General features: G+C 42.8%; 1 protein-coding gene across 2 annotated transcripts in view; it reads left to right on the forward strand.

Moving 5' to 3' along the window:
- Positions 1-17376, forward strand: part of fgf14 (fibroblast growth factor 14) — a 159323-nt gene that overhangs the window by 31157 nt on the left and 110790 nt on the right. For both annotated transcript variants that reach the window (XM_068032926.1, XM_068032927.1), the window contains exon 2: positions 11833-11943. In XM_068032926.1, the coding sequence (XP_067889027.1) occupies positions 11833-11943 (111 nt within the window). The remainder of the gene's footprint in view (positions 1-11832; positions 11944-17376) is intronic.

Genomic DNA, 17376 nt, shown 5'->3' on the forward strand with positions numbered 1-17376 from the left:
AGCTTGTTTGCACGCCTGGAATAAACTGTTCACGTCTCACAAACATACAAGAGTGTGGGCAGGACAGCTGCTCTGTATACCTTCGTTTTGTCGAGAGACTAATTCCTCTTCGCTCCCAGGCAGTTTTTCATAGCTTGTGAAAGGCAACACTGGCCTTAGCTATTCTGGCGTTGACTTCATTGTCAATGTGAACTGCTCTGGAGAGGGTGCTGCCGAGGTAGGTAAATTTGTCGACTGCTTCAATCCTTTGACCTTTGCCTATAATAGTTGGTTTCACAAACTGCTTTTGTGGGGTGGGTTCATACATGGCTTCCGTCTTTTGGTGCTGATGGTGAGACTGAAGTTCTCACATGCAGATGAGAAGCAGCCCATGCTATGTTGCATTTGTTGTTCTGAACAGGCATTTAGGGCACATTCATCATCAAAAAGAAAGTCACAAACCACAGCTTCATGCACTTTTGTTTTGGTTTGTAATCTCTTCAAATTGAAGACTTTGCCATCTGTGCAATATCTAATGTGGATGCCACTTTCGCTAACACAGAATGCTTCAGAAAGCATCGCAGAGAACATCATACTGAAGAGGGTAAGATCCAACACACAGCCCTGCTTCACTCCATTTGTGAATACGAAGGCGTTAGAAGACTCTTCACCATCCAGGACATCAGCACTGTCGTTGAATTGCTGAACCATAATGATGAATTTTTCTGGACAGCCAAATTTTGCCATGATCTTCCATAGACCCTCGTGATTAACTGTTCGAAGGCTTTAGTCAAATCAACAAATGTTGAGTACAAGTTGCAACTCTGTTCTTGGCATTTCTCCAGGAGCTGACATGGAACAAACAGCATGTCAACTGCATCACGACCGTTTCTGAAGTCGCATTGACTCTCTGGTAGAAGGACTAGTTCAAGATGCAGTGTTAAGCAGTTTAGCAGGACTCTTGCAAGTATTTTCCTAGCATGCATATATCAAGGAGGGCAGTGAAGTGTATGATTCACTGTTTTATATTGTAAATAAACCATTTGTTGGTTCAGAGCCCAAATCTTGAATAGTGTGATGGGATCTTTTTCATCCACTTGAGAAGGCAGACAGGGCCACAGCACTATTTCAAAGAAGAACAGAGGAATTCTCCCCCGGTGTCCTGGACCAATATTTATCACCCAACCAACACCTATAAAGCAGATTATTGGGTCATTATCAATGCGCTGTTTATGGGAGCTTGCTGTGCACAAATTGGCTGCTGTGTTTCCTACATCACAACAGAGACTACACTTCAAAAGTATTATAATTGGCTGTGAAGTGTTTTGGGACTTCCTGAAGTCGTGAAAGTTGCAATAGAATTGCAAGTTATTTCCTTTTTTCTAGCTGCTTCCTCAGAAATAAGGTTTCCTTTTGCCATAAGCAGTCATGAGGGAATTTCCACTGGGTCAGTAATCAGAGAATTTAAAAGTTCCCAACTATTGATTGAAAGTTACAAGTTCAAAGCTGATACTGCACAGCAGCTACTGCAATTAAAGTAATTGATTGACTGTACTGAAGGAAGGATACAATAATCAGACAACAATAGCAAAGGATGTGTAAAATATACAGCGAACAGTCCACAGCGTCTATTTAAAAAGAGTCTCTACAAACTACAGCAAATAGAACTCATGACCAAAACTACAGCGAAGTCTCCTGATAAAAGCAGGATTATTTCTGCAGCAAAATGCAGTGAGTGGAGGATAGTTACATGATGCAAATGATGAGCTAAAATCAATCCCAGTCACTTACAGCAGTGCGGGCTCCAGGAATGATTGACGGGCGAATTAGCCAATCACCTGCATTCTGGCTGGGGATAGTGGCATCACTCTCTGCAGCCCAAATGTTGAAGGGAGAAATAGCCAGATTTGTTTGGCATTAACATTAATCTGCCTAATTGTTCAATTAATACAAAGTTAATGTTCTGACGAGATTAATAGGAGCAAAAAAAAATCACATCTGGCATTGTTTTTTTTGGAAAAACTTGCCAAGGTGCCAACAGATTTTAAAGTGATTTAGTTTTTCTCCTCCCCTCTTAAAAAATAAGAGTTGATAGAAAGCAATTTTTAGTAATAACAATTTGTTGAAGACTTGGCTCCAGCTGTGAATTATGAGTGTTGTGTCAGAGTACTGAAGCAAATAGCATTTCCATACTTGGCACTTTTCCCCTGGTTGAAACTGATTTAACACTTAGTAAAATACAATTCTGCAAAACTTGCTCTATTAAACACATCTTTATAAAAGAAAGTTCAGATTCTCTGAAACATTGTATGGATGTAAAGGGTTTGTTTAGAAGTGTATGACTATCTGGTTAAACCCCAAATTTGGGACTGGATGTTTAGCTCCTGCAGGGGCCAGAAACAGAAGCGGATGGGCATGGAATTTCGTGCCGCTGGCCTGTGTGCCGGTTCCCCGGCTCCATCGCACTCCCGGCTCATTTTCCCAGAGGTAGGTGGCATACCTATCCGTCCACAAGTGATGGGTAGCCAATTGTCCCAGTTAAAGACTATTAAGGCCTGTTAATGAAAGCCAACTGGGAATTTCCAGCTTCCCGCAGGCAGCGGGGGACAGTTTAGCTGCCTGGAGGTCGCTTCCCAGTGGCAGATTTTATGGGCCTGTGCTCCAGGCAGGCTAAAAGTTGCAGGGGCAGCCACAGGCCACCTTGTAGAGGGGCTACACCCCCAGCCCCTCATCCCCCACAGTGGTGGTCAGGCTGCAAAGGCCATTTTTTATTTTAACTTTAAAAAAGTTGGAGGGAGGGTGTCTCCATGTTGAAGCGTCCTCTCCCTCACCTACCTACCCATGGCATCCTGCTGCTGCTTTCAAGCTAGAAAGCCACTGATTAGCCCTTCAGCTTCGAGAGCCCGACCGCCGCCCTTATTTGGACAGTGAGCTCGCCCTCTGGTCATTAATTGGCCTTTCTGGGGAAATTCATATTGGGTGACTGTGCCCCCCACAGTGTGGGCTTCTGACCCTCATTTGAGCCTGATGGAGGAGTTCAGAAATCCGCAGGGAAAATCCTGCCCTTTGTATCATCTGGTCAGTTATCTCATAGCCCAAAGTGGGAGCTTGCTGTGCGCAGATTGGCTGCTGCATTTGCTTACATTCCAACAATTAATACACTTTAAAATTATTTCCTTGGCTGTGAAGCACCTTGGGACAACCTGAAAATGTGAAAGATGCTATATAAATGCAAGTTTTTTCTTTCTAGTTGTTATATTTGAAGCTCTGAATCTTCCAGCTAGCCTTGTCCCTGAAATTATGCAATGGGATACTATTGCGCAAACATTTAACATGTTTATTGAAAATTTCCTGCTCTGTTATTGTTTTAAACAGTTTGTGCCTATACTAAAATAGTAGAGAGGAAAGTGAGATGAGCATATTAAGTGTTCGTATATAAATTATTCTAGTATACCACCTTGCATTCTCTGTAAGCTTGAACTCATCCAAAACTCTGCTGCCCGTATCCTAACACACAGCAAGTCGCTTTCATCCATCACCCCTGTGCTCGCTGAACTATGCTGACACACTCTCCAGGAATACCTTGATTTTAAAATTCTCATTCTTGTGTTCAAATCTCTCCAGGGCCTCACCCCTCCCTATCTCTGTAATTGCCCCACAACCCTCCGAGATCTCCGTGCTCCTCATGCATCCTCAATTTCCGTCGCTCCAGCATTAGCGGCCATGCCTTCAGCTGCCTGGGTCCTAAGCTCTGGAATTCTCTCCAAAACCTCTCTGTCTCTCTACCTCTCTCCTCCTTTAAGATGCTCCTAAAACCTACCTGTTTGACCAAGCTTCTGGTCGCCTGTCCTAATAGCTGCTTAAGTGTCTCGGGGTCAAATTTTGCTTGATGGCACTCCTGTGAAACATTTTGGGTCATGTTACTACTTTAAAGGCCTTATATAAATGCAAGATGTTGTTGTAACTTCAGGCTTTGTGGCTTTTTTCTGTGGGCTTCTCACTGCTCAGTGAATTTTAAATGAACTTGACGGGATATCATCATGGACGTTAATGAAAATCTCGGGCTGAATTTTACTAGCCCCTCGATGCTGCAGGTCGCGGCGCGGGGGCCGGTAAAATTCTGCACATGGAGTTCCGAGGCGAGAACCTGGTGGGGAGGGGGGAGTAATAAAATTTTCAGGGTGGGAGGGGTGGAGGCGCGGGGAAATCAATTTTTATTGGATGTGGGGATGGTGGGAAGGGGTTGAAGAGCAAAAGACTGAAGGTTGTGGGGGAAAGTTCGGGTATTTGAAAAATCAATGGATGGTCATTTCAGGCAATGAAATGGCCATTGGGGGGGGTGGTGGTGGGGAAGGGCCTCCATCATTTATATTTAATAAAAATCGATTATATTTTCCCTTTAAAAATTATAATTATTTGTAAGGGCTTAAAGCCCTTTAAAAATGGTGCCGCACCTGCACGGTGGCACAGGAAGCCATTGCCAGGGACATGGCAGCTGCCTGCATGTCACCGGGGGCGGGCGCTCCGACCCCACTCTTTAAATGAGCCCCTGCGGGAAATATCGCGGGGTCTGCTCAGCGGCTGCTGAATGTGGGCGCCCCCCGCTGAGTTTAAAGGGCGCCACTGCGCGAATAAAATTCAGCCCCTCACGTGTGGCATTCTGATTTAGATCTGTTGTATATTAGCTTAATCAGATGGTTGTAATGGTTAGTGATGTTTATTTGACGGATAGATGTGTGGTGGTTTCTGACAACAGTTCCTGGAGTTTTGATTTTGGACAATAAGTAACATTTCTGCAAGAATTGTTTGATTCATTTTACTCCCTGTCTGTCTGTGAGCCGGTGGCAGAAGTTATGCTGTATGCTCTTTATCTAGCTAAGCTCTTGCTAAATGAAAACTGATTCCATTTTTTCGCCAAGTCTCGTGTCACATGCTTTGCTTAAAATGTCATCAATCACTGTTAATCCACCATTTAAAAAAAAAGATTGCGTACAACTGCTGGGCTTATTGCTGTCTCCCATTGCAATGTTAATTACCTGAGAAATATCGAGATGTGAGCAAAACTAGTCAGACTGAAATTGTCACTCGAACCTTCCATTCAGTCCATGTAGTAACTTTACAAAAATATTGTATTTCTTATGACAGTACTTTAAAGACCTGGGTGAAATTTTGTATGCCACTTCATTTTCCTGCCTCTCAAATGAATAGAAGGAAAGAATAGTATTCTTAATAAGAATAAGGTCAAGGATGAAGGACTTCAGTAATGTGCAGAGACTGGATAAGCTAGAATTGTTAAAGGTTCTGAGAGATTAAATAAGGAGAAACTACATCCATTGGAAGGATGGTCAGTAACCAGAGGACACAGATATAAGGTAATTGACAAAAGAACCAGAGGGGAGGTGAGAAGAATTTTTTTAATGCAGTGAGTTGTTGTGATCTGGAACGCGCTGTCTGAAAGGGCGGTGGAAGCAGATTCAATAGTAACTTTCAAAAGGGGAATTGGATAAATACTTGCAGGGGAAAAAAAATACAGGGCTATGGAGAAAGGTCACGGGGGAGTGGGACTATTGGATTCATCTTTCAAAGAGCCAGCACAGGCACGATGGGCCAAATGGTCTCCTTCTGTGCTGTATGATTCTATCAAAATCTGGAAGGTTCTGTAAGGGATGCAGGGTCCTCCCTGCCAGATTGTTCTATCTGTGCTCTGTCCAGTCAATGCTTAACACTCAACCAGTAAAGACAAAAATCTACCTCCAAGTGATGAGGAAATCGTGATATTTTAACAGAAATAATGTTTTGGCGACTTCTGATCTTATCCCTTTGCAAACCGATGGATACAGTTGACAATATCCGTCAATAACTTTCAGTCAACATAATTTTCTTTTAAATGCAAACTTGTTTGAGATCCTTCCTATCGTCCTGCAGCAAAGGCTGTTTTCCTCAATCATTTATGAACTGAAAAGAGATAAAACAGATGATAAAATTTGATATAGAATATCAAATATGTTATGGAATTAGTGACTCAGATTTTGAGACTTTACAAGCAGCGTGAAACATAGATTGTTATTGTGAATGCTACCTTACTTGCAATTGTTACCACACAATATAATGGCACAGAAATATAGCTGCTGTCAACCTTTATGGATGTATAATTATTTTATCAATAGGCAATGACAGTGTTAATTTTTCATTCAGTTTAGCTCTTCGTTGTTCTATCTGAAGCATTCTAACAGATTTACTGCTGTTAACTATTGTGTGATGGTGCACATCTTTTATTTTGTGACTTACTTAAGAACATAAGAAATGGGAGCAGGAGTAGGCCATTCGGCCCCTCAAGCCTGCTCCGCCATTCAATAAGATCATGGCTGATCTGATTGTGGCCTTGACTCCACTTTTCTGCCTGCCCCTCATAACCCTTGACTCCCTTGTAAATCAAAAATCTATCTTAGCCTTGATTATATTCAATGGCCCAGTCTCCACTGCTCTCTGGGGAAGAGAATGTCAAAGATTAACGACCCTCTGAGAGAAGAAATTCCTCCTCATCACCATCTTAAAAGGGAGACTCCTTATTTTGAAACTGTGCCTTCTAGCTCTAGATTCCCCCAGGAGGTTAAGCATCCTCTCAGCATCTATCCTGTCAAGCCCCCTCCATTGGACATCTTTGACTTAGATTCACCATCTTTCAATCAGTATTATCACTAAAAGTAGAACTGTGCTGTTGCTAAAAAGGTTCAGTAATAAGACTATCACTACAAGGATGGGCTTCATATATTTCAGAATCAAATTGCATTCATATTTTGTCAAGATTCTTAAATGATACCCATCAAGAACACAAGTTGGTGCTTTAAGGATTGCCAATCCGTCATTCAGGAGTGTTTTATCCTCAAGAAAATCATTTCATTTTTTAGACTTTTTTCAAGGGTATTTTTAAAGGATGGTCCATTAAACCCAAAATCCTACCTTATGCCCATTTGGGCTTATCAAAGAGTCACAGATATACCTTTGTCATCATTAAACAAGAAATAAAGCATGCCGTTTTAATCAAAGTTGACATTTATAGTGATATTATTGTAGTGTGAACATGTTTAAGTAAAACAGATATGACAGTGAGTGAAAGCAAAGTTTTCTTCATTCAATGGTACGAATACTAATTCATTTATACAGTTCCGATTTATCGTGTTCATTTAATCACTTCTAGGGATTGGAGAAGTCATCCATGGATCCAGATTTCTGAGTAGATACAGTTAACAAAGGTCAACATTTAAGGAATCTAGTGGTATACTTTCAGTGCACATTTCTAATGTCATAGAATCAGCACAGAGGAGGCCACTCAGCCCATCGGCCTGTGCTGGCTCTTTGAAAGAGTTATCCAATTAGTCCCACTTACCCTCCCACCCTAAATCTTTCCCATTGCCCTTCATATTTCACCTTTTCAAGTATTTATCCATTTCCCTTTTGAAAGTTACTATTGAATCTGCTTCCACCGCCCTTTCAGGCAGCGCATTCCAGATCACAACAACTCACTGTGTAAAAACATTTCTCCTCATCTCTCCCTTGGTTTTTTGCCAATTATATTAAATCTGTGTCCTCCAGTTACCAACTCCTCTGTCGGTGGAAACAGTTTCTTCTTATTTACTCAACCAAATTCCTTCATATAGTAAAACCAGAATTACAATTATAATTTAAAAACACAACTTGTAAAGTAATTTTATTAATCACATTTCTACAAGCACATTGTGAATCTTTAATCATTTGTGATCTGGAGTTAAAGGAGCCTCAAAATTTACTGTGGTGATGTTGGCTGCAGACTATTTGTTTGTCAAGGGTAGATTTTTTTAAAGCATGTAAGCATTTTTAATTAAAAGTAGGTTAAGTTTCATAATAACATGCTACGATTGTGAGTTTTAATGTAGATAGACTGAGTGGGAGGGACAGTGATTGACAACTATTCACCTTCCCCTACTCAACTCCAGAAAAAGAATTGAAGTTGCATAAGTAAATAAACAGACAGCTTTTCAAATAGATGGCAGGGGCCTAGAATCTACTAGAGTGGAACATGATGCTGCATGCCCCTTTAGCTAGCCCCATTTTTTTGCCCTGTAACTAACTGGGAGTGTGAGCTGATAACAGCATGGAGAGGGGCAACAGAGTATCCGGGACCTCAGTGAACGATGGGACCAACAGTCTATCTCCTTAACCAATGAAATTGAAGGACTGAAAAAGAAACAGAGGCATGACAGAGAAGGAAATTGGGTGAATTAGAGTCAAATCAGGTGGAGAAAGAAAGAGAAATAAAGAGAGGGAAAGAAAGGTTGGATTGAGAGAGAGAGAGAGAAAGAGACATCAAGGAAAAGTCAGAAGAAAACTTAAAGATTTAAAATTTGGCATTTTAAAAATCTCCAACAACAATTCACAACTGGAAGGAATATGAACATATGAACTAGCAGCAAGAGTAGGCTATTCGGCCCCTCGAGCATGCTCCGCTGTACTATAAGACCATGACTGATCTATTCGTGGACACAACTCCACTTTCCTGCCTACCCCTGATACTCTTTAATTCCCTTGTTTGTCAAGAATCTGTCTGCCTCTGCCTTAAAAACATTCAATGACCCTGCCTCCACTGCTCTCCAGGGAAGACAGTTCCACAGATTCATGACCCTCTGAGAGAAAAAAATTCTCCTCATCTCTGTCTTAAATGGGAGATCCCTTATTTTTAAACAGTGACCCCTAGTTGAGACTCCACAGTTTTTAATTGTACCCTTTCTGGGCCAGAGAGGTAGATTGGCGGTTATTAACAATTATCATACTGTTAAAGTTTCAGTACCAGCCCTAACTTTCTGCGGTGTTTACTGCGTAAATAATGTGCAAATGCAACAATTTCTTGAAACTCACAGGGATGTTGAGGACGAACTGCCTTTTTCACCAGGCTAATGGCGGAGCAAAGCAAAGCGTCCAGTAACTTGTGTTGATTCATAACTCACCGGGAATCTCTTCCTCGCTACGAATTGCTGGAGAATTTACACATTATTAACAGTGAGCTCCGTTAAATAGCAAAATCTGAACCAATGTTGCATCTAACGTAACACCAAAGTTGGAGACAAGACGAGAGGAGATAAGATCCCTCAGTTTAATCCAATGTTTTAAAATCTAAAAAAAAACATTTTTTAATGTAACAAAGATGTGAACAAGGTCAAATAAAACTTTTAGAAAGGAAATTCTAAGCCACGCTATTGCTGTAAAGCATCTAAAAGTGAAACTTGTATTGGGAACTAGATTTGAAGAACTGTATGATTTGTCCTTTGATTGGAATTGCTTTGTTCCTCTGAATCTTTTCATTTTGATCTCTTCTTCTCTGTGTCTTTAGACATAAAATGTGTGATATTAAAATCCAGTGACTCACTTTAATTGGAACATCTTGTGGACCAGAACTTGCTTTAATTAAAAATCTGCCTTTTAACCAAAGGAGTTATGGACATTCTTATGCCTTTTCTTAAATGTCATTACAAGAAATATTGGAGAGAAGTAAAAATGGGGATTTTGAGTACACTGAGTGCAAAGGCAGGTCACTTAATTCTAATTGATAGTTTGGCTGCAGGAATGATTGGTTAAGAACAGGAGTTTATGGGTTCAGAAGTCCACAGTCCTTCTGATACGCAATGTTAAACTTGTATCGAACCTTGGTTAGACCACGCTTGGAGAACTGTCAGCAGTTCTGGTCTCCATGTTACATCAAGGATATAGAGGCACTGAAGAAGGTGCAAAAAGAAATTTACAAGGATGATACCATATCTCAGAGGTTTTAATTATCAGGAAAGATTGAACAGGCTGGAGCTCTCTTCTCTAGAAAAGAGAAGGCTGTGGGGTGACCAGCATACTTTAAGAGTATGAAGAGGATTGACAGGGTAGACAAGGAGAAGATGTTTCCACTTTTGGGGAAATCCAAAACTGTGGGCATCAATATAAGATACTCATTAATAAATCTGAAAGGGAATTCAGGAGAAACCCAGGGAATATTGAGAATGTAGAACTCGCTACTACATGGAGTGGTTGAGGTGAATAGTATAGATGCATTTTAAGGGGAAGCTGGATAAGCACATGAAGGAGAAAGGAATAGAAGGATATGTTGAAAGAGTGAGATGAAGTAGGGTGGGAGGAGGTGGGTGGAGCATAAACACCAGCATAGACCAATTGGACCGAATGGTCTGTTTCTGTGCTGTAAATTCCGTGTAATTCAATGTAACACACTCTCGTAACTCCAGTGGGAGTGTGATGGAAACATCTCAAATTTGATATGGACAGGGATAAAGCCGGTGCTTCTGTCTGGCCTTGTGGGACAGAAGCTCCTTCCATTCCAAGCTAAATTGTTGATGCAGAGATGGAGAAAGATGAGGATTACACCAGCAGCAAAGGGTCCCTGAACAAAGGCACCTCTTTATTTTAAGAGAGAGAATTTCCCCTTGAAACTGGCAGTCTTTCCCTGGGGTTGGGGAGAGGACGTGGGGGAAAATATTCTGGCACTACCCCAGAGCGACAACAGATGTACCACAGATTGTCTGTGGAAGGAGATGGGCACATCAGTAGATGCAAATCAAGGGTTTTCCCCCTGACCTTGCAATTTTTGGAAGCAGTGGGGAAGGTCCCTACACTTCCCCAGGTCACATCCACTCAACCCATGGATTGTCAGCTCCCCTTCATTTTAAACTTTAATTAAAATCCCTCTTTATGCTGTGCAATGGGATTTATTTAATGTTGTCAAACTGTATAACAAGCAATTTGAAAGACTGATGAGTTAATTCATTATAAGTTCTTGAACAAGTAATATTTAATGTTGTTGCTGCTTGAATTGCAATTAAGTAGTTGATTAAAACATTTAGAGAACAGCTTTTAGCAATGATTTTTGGTTAAACCCCTTTTCTAATGCATTCATAAATATATTGAATATCGTAAGAATTATGTATAAACATGCTTTACATGTTCAGTTTATTTGTTGCACCGATATCTCTATAGATATTCTTACAGTATAGATGTTTCTGACATCCTGTGTGGTCTGGCCCAGGAGCATTATAGGGTAATGGGACATTGTCCTTTTAATCCTGGAGCCAGCCCAAAAAGAGGAACAATGTCCTTTCTTCTTAGGATTAATCATATGGCACCGAAAGAGGCCATTCAGCCCATCATGCCTGTGCTGGCTCCTTGAAAGAGCTATGCAGATAGTACCACTCCCCTGCACTTTCCCCATAACTCTGCAAATTTTTCCTTTTCAAGTATTTATCCAATTCTCTTTTGAAAGTTACTGTTGAATCTGCTTCCACCGCCCTTTGAGGCAGTGCATTCCAGATCACAACAACTCACTGTGCAAAAAAAATCTCCTTAATTCCCCTTTGGTTTTTTTGCCAATTACCTTAAATCTGTGTCCTTTGGTTACTGACCCTCCGGCCGTGGAAACAGCTTCTCCTTACTTACTCTATCAAAGCCCTTCATAATTGTGAACACATCTCTTAAATTTCCCCCTAACTTTCTCTGCTCTAAGGAGAACAATCCCAGCTTCTCCAGTCTCTCCACATAACTGAATTCCCTCATTCCCTGCATCATTCTGGTAAATTTGCTCTGCACCATCTCTAAGCCTTGACATCCTTATTGGTGATGAGTAGGCGTGAGAATAGCATTGAGTGTCTCAGTGTAATTGGCAGTAGAACAAATGTTGAGTACAAAAGAAATCTCAAACTCAGCATTAACGATCACTAATTCCGTGACCTTAGCTTTGAGAAGAATTGAAGGGTTATTGTGGAAATGCAAATGTCAGACTGGTGCAGTGAGAGCAAATCTCAACCTGAACCTTCGACTGTTTTTCAGATTCCCAGCTCAAGGGTATAGTGACCAGGTTATATTGCAGGCAAGGCTTCTACTTGCAAATGAACCCCGATGGAGCTGTCGATGGAACAAAAGATGACAGCACCAATTCCAGTAAGTGTTAACTTTATTTCAATCTAACAGTAGCTGAATTACTTCATTGGTTGTGAAGCACTTTGGGAAGTCCTGAGGCTATGAAAGGTGCTATATGAATTCAAATGCTTTTAATTCTTTTAATTTAAGACGTTAAACCAAGGCCCCGTCTGCCCTCTCGGGTGGACGTGAAAGATCTATGTGTAGAGGCAAAGGTTCACCCACCTGGACATGCCTGAGGAGAACTGCCATTGTTACCTCTGATTCACTAGTGAGGCAGTCATGGGAGTGTGCCAAAACCTGGAAAACTGGGATAGATCTACAAGAGATTGTAAAGGCACAGGGGCGGCACAGTGGCGCAGTGGTTAGCACCGCAGCCTCACAGCTCCAGGGACCCGGGTTCGATTCCAGGTACTGCCTGTGTGGAGTTTGCAAGTTCTCCCTGTGTCTGCGTGGGTTTTCTCCGGGTGCTCCGGTTTCCTCCCACAAGCCAAAAGACTTGCAGGTTGATAGGTAAATTGGCCATTATAAATTGTCACTAGTGTAGGTAGGTGGTAGGGAAATATAGGGACAGGAAGGGATGTTTGGTAGGAATATGGGATTAGTGTAGGAGTAGTATAAATGGGTGGTTGATGTTCGGCACAGACTCGGTGGGCCGAAGGGCCTGTTTCAGTGCTGTATCTCTAATCAACTGTTGCCTTGAACTTCCATGGTTTTTTCTAAGCAAAGCAAAAGAGATATCAGCAAAATTTGATAAGCAGCAGACTACCAATGCATGCAACGAAAGTGGAATGAGATGAACCAGTTGGTCCTGGTAATCAAAGATCTTGACAAAGAAGAAAATTGCGTCAAAAGTGATATTTTTGCCCCACTCAATGTCTCATCAGGCAGCTCCCCTCTTGCTCTGAAACCAGCAGTATTTCCTCCACTGCTAAAGGCAAAGCTTTTTGTAACATTCATTTTCAAGATGTGGCCTCTCCTGGCAAGGCCAAGCTGTATTTCACTGAGATGATGGTGATGGGCCTTTTCCACGAACTGCTGCAGTCTGTGTGGTGAATGTGTTTCAATACTACTAGGCCTCTTCAGAAGCTACTTAAGAATCAACCATATAGGCCCAGACCAGTTAAGAATGGCAGGTTTCCTTCCTTAAAGGACGTTACTGAACCTATTGGGCTTTGACAAATCCGACAGCTCCATGGTCACTTCTACTGATAACGGATTTTACAGACTTTTAAACTGAATTCAAATTCTCAAACTGCCACAGTGAGATTTCGAATCATATTCTCTGGATTAACTAGTGCTAGGTTTTTGCATTGCCGGTCTAGTAACATAACCACTACTGGAGCAGGAAAAGTAATGCTTATATCTTCCAAAAAATTCTATCACCGTACAATTTTCAACAGAAAAAAAATAAATTCCACACACAAATTTGTCCAAATGAAATCCTGAGTTTTGCCTGACCCTGTGTGACCCCAGTATGGAGCAGATGTGACACAATTTTTGTACAGTAATACTTTGGAATGAAGACTGAAATGAGAGCAACTGCACATAATGCTGAAGTTTATTTCTGTCATTAGCCAGAAGCAATTGATTGACAACTCAATGTGTTTTGTTGAGTAACTGTGTAATGTTTCATTTTGGCATGAGGCAGACCACACAGAACAAAGCAACAATCAGCTTTCTGTGTAAACCTTGGAGCGTCCAATGACAACAACTTGCACACTAACGCATACACTCACTCACACTCATACACTCACACAGATAGGGCAGAATTTAATGGTCCCCCCCCCTGGAGACGGGCTAGGAGGCTAGGGGTGGGGTGGGGGGGAAGCCCATAGAGTTACAACAGAAGGCTCGTCGCCTTTCTGTCGCATCGCGATAAAGTCGGGGGCGGGAAAAGCCAAAGTCGGCCTCCCTGCGCAGAGGTCATTTGAGGCCGATCACTAGCTACTTAGGGGCCTCTTCCTGCTGCTGCTGGAATTAAACCAGCAGAAATGGGGGGTGGGGGTGGCTTCTGCTACACAAAGAGGTCGCCCAGTAAAACAAGGCGGCCTCTCAGCGGGCTTGAATCTGGGTCCTCCTCCATGGGCAATCTGTGGCCCACAGAGGACCTCCAGCGGCAAAGGCTAACCGTCCATTAACACCCACCCCACCCCCATCACCCTCATCACCCACCCTCCTCTCCCCCCATCGCTGGGGCCTGCCTGATTGGCCTCAGCAACCCTGCCTCTCTTATCTTTGGTCCTGCTCTTCAGCGCTGGGCCTGGGTCCAGGCCTCCTGTAGTACCGGTAGGGGCCACCACTCCCGGTGATACTGCCAATACTACTGAGCTGCAGGCCCTCTGATTGGCCAGCAGATCTTGGAGGCGGGATCCCTGTCCTTAAAGGGACGGGACTCTCGATGCTGGGCACTTAAGTCCCGGAGCGCTGTTGAATCCGAAGGTCTGAGGTGGGGTTCACCTCACCTTCCTCGGTCCGGCACTGGGAGCCCCACCAGCACGACTAAATTCAGCCCGTACACTCACACACACTCTTATGCATGCTGTTAAACACACATATACACAAACATACACACATGCTTACTCCCACACACTGACATAGACACACACACACTTACAATCACACATACACACACACACACACACACACACACTCATTCACATTCATACACCTTCATAACATCACACCCTCACACAAACATATTCTCATTCACACTCACACACTTAGACACACTCATACTCACACACACACACTTACGCACATTCACTCACTCAAAGTCACACACACTCTGTCATGCATCATTATTCACTCTCCCGCACACACACACACTAACCTCTCACACTCACACACATGCATCCACACACATGCTCTCACACACACTCACACTCGCTCACATGCACACACTCACACATTCATACTCACAAACTCACACAGTCTCACAAACTCACACTCATTCTCACACGCACTCATACTCACACAAGCTAAGACAAGCACACACACACACACTCACACACATATAAACAGGATATTTTTGTTGGGTAAGGGGATTAAGGGTTATGGAATCTAGGAGGTGAAATGGAGTTAGGATGCAGATCAGCTGGGAACTAATTGAATGGCAGAACAGGCTCAAGGGGCTGAATGGCCTCTACCTATTCCTATATTCCTATAAATTTAGACCAACATGAGCTAGAAGTGCCGAGTGGATGATCCATCTTGGCCTCCTCCTGAGGTTCCCACCATCACAGATGCCAGTCTTCAGTCAATCCGATTCACTCCACGTAATATCAAGAAACGGCTGAAGGCACTGGAAACAGCAAAGACTCTGGGCCCTGACAATATCCCAGCTATGTGTTGAAGACTTGTGCTCCAGAACTAGCCACGCCCCTAGCCAAGCTGTTCCAGTACAGCTACAAAACTGGCATCTACCCGTCAATGTGGACAATTGCCCAGGTATATCCCATCCACAAAAAGTGGGACAAATCCGATCCTGCCAATTACCACCTGATCAGTCTACTCTCGATCATCAGCAAAATGATGGAAGGGGTCATCGATATTGCTATGTAGCAGCACTTACTCAGCAATAACTTGCTCACTGACGTGCAGTTGGCTTCTGCCTGGGCCACTCAGCTCCAGACCTCATTACAGCCTTGGTCTCAACATAGACAAAAGAGCTGAATTTCAGAGGTGAAGTGAGAGTGACTGCCCTTGACATCAAGGCAGCATTTGACCACATGTGGCATCAAAGTACCCGAGCAAAACTAGAGTCAGTGGGAATCAGTGGGAAAATTCTGCACTTTTTGGAGTCATACCAAGCACAAAGGAAGATTGTTGGAGGTCAATCATCTCAGTTCCAGGACACACTACAGGAGTTCCTCATGGTAGTGTCCTAGGCCCTGGGGATGTTCGCTGATAATTGCACAGTGTTCAGCACCATTCGCAACTCATAGAATCATAGAATGTTACAGCACAGAAGGAGGCTATTCAGCCCATCACATCCAAGCCAGCTCTCTGCAAGAGCAGATGACCTAGTCCCACTCCCCTGACCTTTTCTCATAGTCCAGCAAATTTTTTCTCTGTTTGTGCTTATCCAATTTGCTTTAGAAATCCAGGATTGAACCTGCCTCCACCACACTCTCAGGCAGTGTATTCCAGATCCTAACAACTCGCTGCGACAAAACATTTTTCCTCATGTTGCCATTGCTTCTTTTGTCAATCACCTCAAATGGGTGTCCTCTGGTTTTTGACCCTCTGCCAATGACAACAGTTTCTCCCTATCTACTCTGAAGGGACCCCTCATGATTTTTGAACACCTCTATCAAGTCTCCTCTCAGCTTTCTCTTTAAGGAGAACAACACCAGCTTCTCCAATCCATCCTTGTAACTGAAGTCCCTCATCCCTGGAACCATTTTCGTAAATCTTTCCTACACCCTCTCTTAAAGCCTTCACATCCTTCTTAAAGTGTGTTGCCCAGAATTGGACACAATACTGCAGCAGAGGCCAAACCAGTGTTTTATAAATGTTCACCATAAATTGTTTGCTTTTGTACTCTATGCCTCTGTTTATAAAGCCCAGGATCCCATATGCTTTTTTAACCACTTTCTCAACCTGCCCTGCCAATTTTAATGATTTGGCAACATATACCTCCAGGTCTCTCTGTTCCTGCACCCCTTTCAGAATTGTATCCTTTATTTTATGTTGCCTCTCCTCATTCTTCCTACTAAAATGTATCAATTCACGTTTCTCTGCATTGAGTTTCATCACATGTCCGCCCATTCGACTAACTTGTTAATCTCTTCTTGGAAGTCTCTCACTATCCTCCTTCTAGTGCACAATACTTCCAAGTTTTGCTTCATCTGCAAATTTTGAAATTGGGCCCTGTACACCCACATCTAGGTCATTAATGTATCAAGAAAAGCTGTGGTGCTCATATCGATCCCTGGGGAACCCCGCCATATCTCTTCGCCGGTCCAAAAAACAACTGTTCACCACGACACTCTGTTTCCCGTCACTCAGCCAACTTCATATCCGTGCTGCCACTGTCCCATTTATTCCATGTTCTTGAACTTTGCTGACAAACCTATTATGTGACACTTTATCAAATGCCTTTTGGGAGTCCATGTACACCACAACAGCACCATTAACCCCATCAACCCAACTCCTCAGATACTGAAACAATCCATGTCCACATGCAGCAAGACCTAGACAACATCCAGGCTTGGGCTGAGAAGTGGCAAGTAACATTCACACCACACAAGTGCCAGGCAATGACCATCTCCAACAAGAGAGAATCTAACCATCTCCCTTGACATTCAATGGCATTACCATCGCTGAATTCCCCACCAACAGTATCTTGGGGGTTACCATTGACCAGAAACTGGAGTAGCCAAAAAAACACATAAACACATAAAAGAGCAGGTCAGAGGTTGGGAATTCTGTGACAAATAACTCACCTCC

This window comes from Heterodontus francisci, chromosome 6 (genome assembly GCF_036365525.1).
Source record: "Heterodontus francisci isolate sHetFra1 chromosome 6, sHetFra1.hap1, whole genome shotgun sequence".
In the NCBI taxonomy this organism is placed as follows: domain Eukaryota; kingdom Metazoa; phylum Chordata; class Chondrichthyes; order Heterodontiformes; family Heterodontidae; genus Heterodontus; species Heterodontus francisci.